This window comes from Arvicanthis niloticus, chromosome X (assembly GCF_011762505.2).
Source record: "Arvicanthis niloticus isolate mArvNil1 chromosome X, mArvNil1.pat.X, whole genome shotgun sequence".
In the NCBI taxonomy this organism is placed as follows: Eukaryota; Metazoa; Chordata; class Mammalia; order Rodentia; family Muridae; genus Arvicanthis; species Arvicanthis niloticus.
In genome coordinates, this window is record NC_047679.1 from 19291019 (window position 1) to 19303170 (window position 12152).

Consider the following 12152-nt stretch of genomic DNA (forward strand, 5'->3'; position numbering starts at 1 on the left):
TCTACAATGTTGTCCTTCTTGCAAAATATGCTAGTGCAATGGTGGTGCAAAACTTGTGGGAGTGACCAACCAGTGTCTGAGTTGACTTAAGTCCCACTCCATGAGATGAAACCTATGCCTAATACTGGCTGAGTGACCAAGAATCAGAGAAAGATAGTAAACAGACCTAGGATTAGAGCTTTCTTCATTTATCATTAGAGAAACTTCTTCCAGTAGCAGATGGGAACAAATACAGAGATCCACAGCCAGAAATTACACAAAGAGATAGACCTTGGAACATACAGCTAAATGGGATGTCTCCATCAAATCCTTCTCCTCAGAACTCAGGTAACACCATGGAAGAAAAGGCAGAAAGAGTGTAAGAGGCAGAGGGGATGGGTCATACTGGAAAAGTAAGACTATAAGTCAACATGAGTAAAGCTTGTGTGAATTCTGATTGATGCACCATGCAAAAGGCCTATACATGTTTACACCAGGTCCTCCACAGTTTTACATCAGGTCCTCTCTCTATATATTGTAGCATTGAGTTTAGTGTTTTTATGAAAATGTTGTGCTTATGAATGAGCATGTCTCTGACTTTCGTGCCTTCTCTTGGGTTTCATTTCCTTATGTGGATTTTCCTTGTCCAAACTTCAATGTGATGGCCTTAGTTTTATCTTATTATATTCATTTTATTATATTTTATTTTGTTATGCTTTGTTTTTGTCGTCTCTTAGAAGCTTGTTGTTTCATAATGAGAGGTAGAAAGGGAATGAATCCAGATGGGAGAAGAGGTGATTAGGAACTAGGTCTAGTAGAGAGAGCAAAGAGAAAAAGTCTAATTAGGATTCATTATATGAGAAAAGAACCTATTTTCAATGGGGGTGGGGGAGAGAAACCACTCCTAAATGCTATGGTAGAAGGATAACCTCCATATTGTGTGTATTCCCTTTGATACTTCCTCACTAAGCCTTTTCCTAGAAAACAAATATAACAAACTCCATTTCTGGAGCCTGCTGTAGCCAAATATTAGATTTGATTCAACCAAAGTAGGGTTATTTTGAACTCTGTTATTCAGTCCCCAAGAAGCCTATAATTTACTTGAAGATATTGAATAATATCATTAAAATAGTAATAAAACAAAATGAACTTTTCTATCTTAGTATAATCCACTCATATTCTTAGGTCTTTGTCAAAAGCAGTCAGGCCTGAATGCAAAAAAAATAATAGCATTCTGCAGATTCAAATGAGAGTTCTATCAACCTCACTGTGGTTTTATTTATTTATTTTTTTGCACTGTTCTTGGTTTAATTGCACATGTTTCAATGAAATGACTACAGTGGTCAAAGAGGGAAAAGAGATAAAAATGCTTAAATAAACTTGCCAGTCTCTGTACAAACCTGAAGCTTGGTTTAATGTGGTAGGGGATGCTTTCAGCAACATCACAGAGCAGATGTCTGAAATTGGTACAAACTGTAACTTGGCTTCCAACCACAAATCTTAACTCAACCAGGATTTATTGTATCAGACCCTCACACACACAAAAAAGCCAGGGTGTGAGACTGACTATCACATCCTATCTTGAAAAGTCAGTATTTGTTTTCCTTGAGTATTACAGAGTACTAAATTTTTACTGGGTAGCTTTACAGTGAGCAAGCTACCTTCATAATCACTAACCATTTTTTGTTTCCCTTTATAGTATTATTATTGTCTGGATGATAATTGAGAATTTATTGAAAATGCCAGAAAATAACCACTGACAATGTTCTTTTGGGGGCATTTATGTTGGGGATGCCTTGGAGTATACCTGAAATGTGTGGTTAGTGTTGTTCTTATACCAGCTCGTCCCACCTAATTTCTTGCACTTGGTATTATGCTACCTTGACAATACACTATGCCAGAACTAGTGGGCAGGTTTACTTCATCTGTTTATAAAACACCTACACAACTATCCTGATTGAAACTTCACTTTCTCCTAGACTTGTCTGGGTGCTCTGCTTTTCACAGAATGCCATGTAGAAAAAAATATTAAAACAACAAATGAAACCAGAATATTATTGGCTTGTAATGAACCATAATTGAGCCTTTGACTTTGAACAATGTTTTTCCTTGACAATGAGTCAGAAGCATTTCTCTCCTACTGTAGCATATTAAATGATTTTAATTACATTGGGGGATTTGAGAGCCTTGGATGGCAATTGCCACTTTGCTGCAGAAGATTATACAGTGTGGACACTGTTTACAGAGGCTTTCCATGGATCTATAACAGCTTTTTTCTTGTCTAACCATTTAGACAGAAGGAAACCATGCCTTCTTTCTTCCAAATAAAAATAATATATGCTTCATAACTTCCATGAATCCTTTCAAAGTGACTGCAATGTACACATATAACTATTTTACATGACAGCCTCAAGAAATGTGACCTCTACTTATTTTGCAAATGACAAGAACAGCTTGCTGGTAACAATGCCCTGATTTGAAATTTTAAAAGAACCTATGAAAAGTGGTTTTGGTAAACATTATAAATTAAACATGTATCTATTTGTTGCAAAGAATGTTAGTAACATTGTATAGTCTTAATTCTATCCATTAAAATGAACAATAAAAGTAGTATCATTATTTTTGCATTTGGGTTGTATATTTGTGAGAAATGTAATGAGATTAAATACAGTTAGTTCTAAGATATTATCTAGTTCCCCTTCACTAAAGCCAGTTAAAAGTAATTAACTATGGTTTATTGCAACAAAAGAGGGAACCCATGACCTAGACATAAAAGATTGCCTAGTGGCACAAGGAACCCTGGGCAGGTTTTGAAAATGTTTTCAAAATTTCAGTAGAGTTTTACAATAGATATTATTAGGAAAAGGTACTCCATCAAATAAGAGGACCCCAGACATGCAGTATTCATAAAGAGCCTATGGATATTGTGTAAGAAACTCTGATGGAAACAATCCTGTTCAATATAAAACAAATGAGTTTTCTAAGTCTAACAAAAATCATTTCAAATACATACAACAGTCCTCACATGGACCAAGAATTGCTCTTTTGATATTAAATAACTCCATTTTTTTCTACTTAATCACTTATCCAATGTTTACTTATACAACATCAATATTCACTTATCTATATTATAGCCATCTTTTGCATTTCATCTTTAAGTCTGATATAACCTTTCTTTAGCTTAGTTTACCCAACACACTAGCAATATAATACATCAATAATTATAAATATTTATAATATAATTAATTATAAAATTATTAATAATATCACTATAATACAATAAGAACAATATAGTACAAAATAATGCATTATGAAGACAAAAATATATTTTCTTTCTGTCTTTTGTTTTTCCTACCACACTACATAATGTAGCAGCTCATGTGTTAATATGTTATAGGCTTTGCATTGGTTAAATTAAACCTTGGATTTATTATGAAATCATATAGATAATACATGTTTACCTTGCTTTAAATTGGGGTTCTCTTGTTTGGCTTAGAGTACATATGTCCAAAATCAGTGAAATGTAAGCTTCTACAGCTGCTAAAATGTATTTTAAAGCATCACCTGTCACCTCTCTGAAGGGCAATTTGGCAATGTCAATCAAAATTAAAATGCAAATAATCTCTTCTTATCAATTATATCTCAAGAGATTATACTAGAAATATAATTTTGCATGCATGAAAAGGAAATATGCAAGGATATTCATAGGGGCAATGTTTGCAGAGATTGGAAAAGGGCTAGTATTCATCAATAAAAGATGGGACAGATAAATCAGGGCATGGATTTGAAAAAGAATGCCATACTGCTTCAGAAAGAGATGTGGCAATTCTTTATTTGTGCCAAAATAGAATAGCTTCTTACTACATTTACTGTTTTCAAAAGGTAAATATCTGCATATGGTATGGAAATACACAAGAGGTCATAAAATAGTCATTTATTAATGCCATGCAACAAGACCTGTGAAATTGGAGAAGAATAATTTCAGAAGAATTCAGTCTTAGAATGAGTACAATTTAGACTTGTCTCCAAAGGCATTTAGACTATGTAAAAGACTGTGATGGCGGTACCAAAGCCAAGGAGTCTTTTCAGAAGTATCTTCATCTCCTGTCAGCTGAGTATCACTTAGAGATCCTGTTTACTCCTACACTTTAGGTAGTTCCCTCAAAAGGCCCATCCTATCCCTTCTCACTCTTTTCCAGTGCTGGCAAATCAGACTGTCCACCTGAGCCCATTATTGCCTAGCTCTATTCCCCAACATAAAATTCAAAGCTGAATGGCTCTATATGATAGAGCTCTTATCCCTGGGCTTATGCTCTCTAAAGCCAGCTTTATGGCTTTGTGTCTTGTACTTCATTTTTTTTACTGCTTCCCCTTTCGCACTGAATTTTCTAGCCAGGCATTATCAAGTAGGATCTTCCAGTATGCTCTATTACTTCACTCCCTGTAGGTTTTGTTTAAGCTGACACAGCTATCTGCAGATATCTTTATGTCACTTCTATGTAGCCACAACCTTTCAAGAATCAGTTTAATCGTAACTCTCCTCCAAGGCCTTTAAGTCACCTCTGCTTTTGACTTCTTTTTGATACTCCCTACAAAATGGGTCATCAAACTGTCCTTGACATAACATTTCACAACTCACTTGTCCACTCATAAAAACTGCAAGAGTTATATAAACTCTTCCAAGGTAAACAAATTAGGGGAAGGGAAAAAAAGAAGGCAAGAGAGGGGATAGAGAGTGAGAGGAATAGAAAAGATGGAGGGAGAAAGGTATCTGAGCAAAGTGTCTAAGAGGGAGTTAATTTGCATGTTATTTACTATGAAACTAATGTCTTTCTGTATTGCCTTTATAATTAATCTTCAACCAAATTTCTATTTAAAGTTCCATGTATCTCAGAACTACATATACTAGGAAAGACCAGTTGAGAGAGAAGAGTTTTCATTTCTTTATTAAGACCACAGTAAATTAATATGACTATATTCAAAACATCTCTGTGGAAAAGCAACTTTTACTGCATTCTATTCTGACATGTTCTGTATATCCATTGCCATGCTGGCTAATTTTCTGTCAATTTGATACAAGTTAGAGTCATTTGTGAAAACGGAATTTCAATTGAGAAAATATCTCACGAGATAGATCAGTGGGAAACTCTTTTGGGATTTTTTCTTGATTATTGACTGGTATAGGAGGACCAAGATTACTGTGGGCAGTGCCACCCTCAGGCTGGGGGTCATGAGTGCTTAATAAGCCATGAGGTGCAAGCCAGTACACAGTGTTCCTCCATGGCCTACCCATTAGTTCAGTTCCTATCATGATTTTCCTAGATGGAGAACATTAAGCTGTGAGATAAAATAAACCCTTTCCTCCACAAGTTGCTTCTGGTCCTGGTGTTTCATCGCAACCTAACTAAGAAAAGCACTAAAGAAATTTCAGATTTTTTTCCTTTGGAAAGCAATTTCTTTGAACCCATTGCCATTTGTACAATTCTATTTAAATAACTCAGCTATAATCTTTATGGCCAGCTATTGCTGTTTGAGTTGGTCATAACATTCACAATGCCAAATATATATAAATATAACCAACATCCTAATTAATATTTATACTTTTAACCTCTAAGAATACATTTCACATACAATAGTTTGTTTTGATCTTTAAGTTATAAATAGATTTAAGTTTTAAATAGATTTACAGTGTACATGTTGCTATCAGCTTGTTTTTTCAAACTAACTCAAACTACATTTCAAACTACGTGGCTTTCCAGAGGTTGATAATTTCATTGATATTTGACCAGCTGTTTTCATTACTGCAATACAAGTGACCATTATCCATTCCTTGATATAGGAAAAAGAAACCAATAAATATTGTAATTTTATTCCTTCCTCATCATCTTCTTTTGGTATTTATATTCCTTCACCCAAGTTATCTGAAAAGAGTCATCAAACTGAGAAGTAGATGAGCCATGAGATACTCACTAATGACATTGGCTTGTCCAGTGAATATGGTGTACTGGAGTTCATAAGAGACCACACTGAACTCATCATCCGAAGTCCAGTGGACGGTGATGGTATCGTAGGAAGCCGTGCAGAGCTCTTCTCTAATTGTGGGAGGGTTGGGAGCTGTTGGCATCAAGAATGCATATCAGTGGAGCAGCAGATACCATTAGGATCACAATTCAGAGATACTTAACTGTTAGAGCAAGTTTTCCTAAATAGGTCTACTAGAACTATTATTATATAAAATGGGATTTTTGGTTCCAAAGTATTTAGTTGTCTACTTATGGAACGAGTTCTTTTTTTGTTTGTTTGTTTGTTGTTATTTGTAAGCAGTGTGGCTAAAGCCAGCCATCCATTAAGACATTATTTCAATTTATCATGAGACTATATTTATGAGAGTAAGAAAACAATAGCTTCTTGTATATGAGGAAAATACATCAAAGAAAAAGTAACCAAAACAAACCTTCATAATTTTATCCACTTTTGGTGGTGGGGTTGGAAAACCTTACTAGTAAAGGACTATATGGTAAATAGTTTAGGTATTGTAGGACAGACTTTTAATCTTGCAACTACTTAACCCTGCCAAGAGAGCAGATGTAGATAATTTGTACATAAATGAGTATGGTCATACTCTAATAAAAATTTATTTACAAAATAGCCACAGGGCCCGATTTGGCCTGAAACCCACTATGTCAATCTCTTATCTACATGACATCAGATATTTGAAAATATCACTGTTGTCTGCTAATAAATTGACAAAATAATTTAAAATTTTCCCTTTAATAGATATTTGATGTATTGCTAAAATTATTAGTGCACTCCTATTTTCATCTCATTTAGCAATCAGTCATCTTTTCAAATATATTTTCATTTGCTAAAAAAACATAAATGCTTACATTGGGTTGCTTTTATCACTACAGACACCTTGTATTTTAGTTGTTTCACCGAGTCAGTAGATCAGAAATTTAAATCTTATTAAAACATGTGATTTCTAAATCACTTACTCTCAATTAATTTTATGAGGAGAATAATTAGGGAAGAAAAGACAAGGCTACAAGTGTTTCATGCTGGCAATTATATTTTAAGACAGAGGGTAACCAACTACAGTTATTTTTTTTTTACTATTTTATTTTGTGTAAATAGTTATTTGCCTGCATGTATGTCTATGTATCATGTGTATGCTATGCCTGTGGAGGCCATAAGAGGGCATAAGATTACAGCCACTACATGAGTGCTGGGAATCAAACCTTGGTCCTCTAAAAGGGTATCCAGTGCTCTTATCTACTAAACCTCCTCTCCAGCCCACAGCAGCTATTTTTATAAATAAGGTTTTATTGGGACATAGCCTGACTCACTGGAGTATTCTCCATCTATGGTGTTTTTATACAACAGCAAAGCTGGATAGTTACAAGCATATGGCTTGCAAAACCTAAGACATCTGCCATATGTCCTTTTTCAGTCAAAGTTTACCAGCCTGTGGTTTAGAGAATTGATCCACAGCTTTTCTTCATACTCTTCTTATACTGGAGCTGGACTTCAAAGAGAGAAATGTGTGTGCATTCTATGGATTTACTTACACCATTGCATAGGTCTTTTCTGTTCTAGATTAGTTTCTGATAAGAATTGGTAAATTGTAAAGAAACCCTAAGAGGGCAGGGCCTTTATAGAAATGGTAAATTTAAAATTCTGCTTTGTTTTCCCTTTGACACCTGACATTTAGCACAAGTCATGAGAAGCTTTGTCTATTGTTGAATTTCACAGACTCTCCATTAATTTAAAAGAGGGACTCATCTGAGTCTGATAGTACACATTTGTAATCTCAATACTTGGAAGGCAGGGCCAGGAAGAACGTGAGTATAGGACAGTCTAGGTTATATAATAGATCCAAAAATCTAGTGTAGCTTACACAGGAGATCTCAAATTAATACCCATAAATGAAAAACAAGTACATAGAAAAGAACAAAATAAGTATTCATCATAATTCTTTAAACATTTTCCTGGAAATGTGTGTTTGAGCATCTGTCTTCTGAAGAGCCTACGTGTGAAATTTAGTTTTGAGCAGTGTGACTTGGATATGCATGAATAAGTGATACCAATCAGGAATTGCATGCCATGCAGGTCCAGCTGTGTCATAAAATGTGTTTGTTTTTCGTCTGTGTGGTCATTGTTGCTGTGAGATCACTGCTGAATAAACCCATGAAGAACAACTTAGTCTTTCATAAGCCAAATAGTTAATTAAATACTTTCTCCATTAACCATTGTGGAAAGATAGATTTTTTTCTGTCTACCTAGCAATGTATGATTAAATAGACAGCAAATGCAAGTTCAAAATAGGCAAGTAGCTGTGAGCCACATGGCAGTAGCTGTAACCAGGAAGGAAATGTCACCTCTATGGGTTATTAACTTGACATACCACTTAGAGGCATGTCATAGGAAAAAAAATCTTGTTTGCACAGCCAGGCAGGCTAACCCTGTTTTGATTGTAAACCCAATGGGTTTGTCCTACAAAGTCAATTTCTAATTTTCTGTAAATGCAAACTGCAGCATGCTGCCAATTTCAATACCCACACAATCAGTACCAGAACTGTTATTTTCTTGCTTTCATCACAAATGCTACACAAGGAATGGTGGACTAATATGCCACAAACACTTGGTTTCCTGATTATAAATATTGAATCAACTATTTATACTTGGCAGTTATCAGCCAAGTATTGTATGTTCTGGCAAGAATTGATGTTATGCCTACAAGTGGACTGAGTTCAGGGTTAATGACTCAAAAAAGCAAAATCGCAGGTATCTGATATGACCCTTAGGTTGGCATAAACAGCCATTGTGATGACATATGGCATGCATGTTACAATTTTGCACAGACGACTTTCACAGTTCCCTCTTTAGTCAATGAGTTCCTTTTCCTACAGAAATTGAAATGAACATATATTTTGAATATACTATTAATTGTTGGGGAATGAAGACACATTTTTGTTGATCAGACAAGTATAGCAAGAAGATTTGGTATAAAAACACCTTGTTCCTGGGCAAATATTTAATTTTCTAATTTCCTCTGGCCTTGTAACATGGATCTGGTCCATGAGTCTTAGTGAAAATTTGCTAGGTAAGCCTTTTGTGGAAGAGTTTTGGTTTTATAATAAACAAAGCCATACTCGGCTAGCCAAGACATTTTGCTATTATTCTTTCCTTTTCACTGTAGTTTTTAATAAAACATCAGTAGTAAGTAGAGTATTCATGTTGTATAAAGACAGCAAATGAAGATGTCAGAATAGGAAAAAAGAACATGTGGGTGGTATATTGCATTGTAATTTTGTGGCAGTGAGCAACATGTAGCTGTTTAACTTCCAATTATATTCAGCTCAGATTTAAAAAAAAAACAATCACAATTCACCATCTACATTTCATGTTTTCAATAGTTAATACGTCGGCTATCATAGACACAGAACATGTCTATCACCAAAGAAAGTTCTACTAGATGGTAGTAGTTTAGACAAAACTCAAAGGCAAAAAGGTAAGGAAAGGAGGCATTATGCCCATACATATTTCAAACGAAGTTTGGTTCCTTAGAGTAAATGCTTTGTGAATCAAATTCTTTCTTCTTTCACGGGAGCTGTACATTTGAAAGAGAGAATTATACAATAAAAGGAGATGTCTTGTGAGATAACTTGCTCTGCTTGCAAATGCAGAATAAAGGCTAAAAAGGGCAGTTGGAGTTCTCACAAGGGGGAAAAACACCCATGTACTGCATAACTCCTTGCTTTTTTATCCAGACGCTACAAAAACAAATGCTACACAATGTTCCCTCACTTTGGCTCCACCCTCCCCAATCACTCTCCCACAAACATGCGCATACTGGCTGGGAGTTGAGAAACTGACACCATGCTCAGTTAGGGATGTGGTTTCTAGGAGGCCCTATGTCTTCAGTATAGAGCACATCTGGCTTTACTGTATACATGGTGCTTTCCTGTAGTCACATGTCCTGGTGGCTTTGAGGAACACAAATAACTTGTCTAAATGGCCCTCATTCCTTCTATCAACCATTGAGTCCAGCTCCTGCTTCAAAGGCTAACAGCAAAGGGAAGATTTAGATTAACTCCTAGGAATATAGGTAGCCACAACTTTTCTTTCTGTTTATTTTCTTTATTGTTTTCTGAGCTAAAAAATAATGAAAGGAAAGAGGGAAGAAGAAGGGAGGGAGAGAAGGAGAGAGGGATGGTGGGAAGGAAAAAGGAAAGCCAAGTAGAAAGTATAGGGATGAACTATGGCATCTGGAATTGCAATGTGATTTATATGATGTTTGCCAGAGCAACATGAAATTCAGGTTTTTTTTCCTAGACAATGCAGAGGTCTATACAGTTCATACAGAACAAAGCCAGATCTTAATTGTGTTCACTTTCTTTGTATCTGACCTTCAGCATGATGGCTAAAATTTACCATTTATAAAATGAAGATTATGTTTTTACCAAAATTGATACTGTAACAACTAAGATAACATCATGAATACAAAGAGATAGAGAGGTATAGATGGCCAGCTATTCATGTGGTTTTTATTTTCCTGCCGTTAATGTACTATAAGACTCAGATATGCTCTATCATAGTGAAAGATACTCATGAAACTTTACTGTCTCTTTGATGGCCAGAGGTGCAACTACTTTCACCATCTCCATGTTAAAAGCTAGGAAATGGTGGTAAGGATACATTTAGCAACTTGGATTCTCTTTATTTTTTGTCCCAATTTATACTTAGTCTGTGTTATTTAGGTAAAAAATACAGTGTGGACATTAATCTTTATAGGACTATTGGATAGCATTTCAAAGAGTGAAGCACATGTATGAGTTTTAGAAAATAAGTGATATAATGGCAAAGTGAATGTACACTGTGCCAGAGAGAACATAAAAGACAGTAAGATAATACCTGTTAGGTAATCCAGACATTCTAGCAGTTTCTTCTCCCGGGAAAAATCTAAGGCAAAAGTGTCAAATGTGTCATTGAGGTTGATTTCAGGAATTAGAACCTGGGAGGATGCAGTTGCCATGGAGACTCTGTAATTTAAACAAAACAACATTTTAAAAAATGTCAAGGAAGCTTTTATCATCACTATAAAGGACTGAGGAAAAAATAAATGGAAAAGAAATATCAGGTTTTTAAAAAGTACCCTCTTGAAATGGTGTAATACAGAAACACAAAACAAACTTAAAGAAAAAGCAAAGGACTTGGGAAAATTAACACTGTGCCATCCCTCTTCTTTATACTATTGAAAAAAGTCCTGACAGAGGCAAAAGAATATTCATATTTCATGTTGCTGTGTATTTGAGAGCCTGGCCCAGTCACATCTAACTCCAGCAAGAAGCACATAGCTTCAGGCATTTCTTCACACATCTGTCTGGGAAACTGTTTGTTCCTTTCAGACTCGCCCCTGCTCCACTTCAAAGGGGAGTCTCCAAAATTTCAAACTGCATAAAAGGCAAAGTGAAGATTAAAAAAGAATGTTTCCAGATATTGGATTAGTTTAATCAATTACTAGCCTCTCTCTAAAATAAACATTAAAAGGGGGTTTTGTCTGGCTCTTTTTCATTCTCCTTCTATTTGATTTTTTTTCCCACCATATTCCCAGCAGATGCCATGGAAAATATTCATAAGCTTTCTCAGAAATTCCCCAGTAGGCATACAACTTTTTCTCCACACTCAGGTTTTCTGGTAAGCACTTGCTTGTATAAACTAAAAAGCAAGGTATATGTGTCTGTCTCCTATGAGCTCTTGAGTTCATTTGGAAAGTTCAGTTACTAAGAGCAGAACATTCTAGTGGATTCTAAAATGCAAGTAATTATCTTTAGACAAAGAAAACCATGGCTTGAATAATTCTACTTCTGAGCATAGAAAGTGATGCTACGCTTATTTTGATGTGTTTCATGTTTTTGTTGAGTTTCATAAACTCAACTAGGACACTATTTTTTGTAAAAAAAAAAAAAAAACAAACTTGAAGTTGAAATGACTAAGATATAACTGTAATCACTTATTTTTTTTATAAAAATCACTGATGCTCATTTGCACAAATCTCAGTGCTTGCTTGCAATAGGAAGGAGGACTTCAGGTGTGTACTCCCCATTTCATGAGAAAAGTTTGATACCAGCAAGTTATCTTAGGCATTATAGCCACTCTTGTGTCTTTTAATA

At 35.2% G+C, this 12152-nt stretch overlaps 1 protein-coding gene across 5 annotated transcripts in view; it reads right to left on the reverse strand.

The window, feature by feature from the left end:
• The window catches only part of Mid1 (midline 1), a 339419-nt gene that overhangs the window by 25146 nt on the left and 302121 nt on the right, over positions 1-12152 (reverse strand). For all 5 annotated transcript variants that reach the window (XM_034484695.2, XM_076918926.1, XM_076918927.1 and 2 more), the window contains exons 6-7: positions 10894-11021; positions 5950-6093 (exon numbers count right to left, since the gene is read on the reverse strand). In XM_034484695.2, the coding sequence (XP_034340586.1) occupies positions 5950-6093; positions 10894-11021 (272 nt within the window). The remainder of the gene's footprint in view (positions 1-5949; positions 6094-10893; positions 11022-12152) is intronic.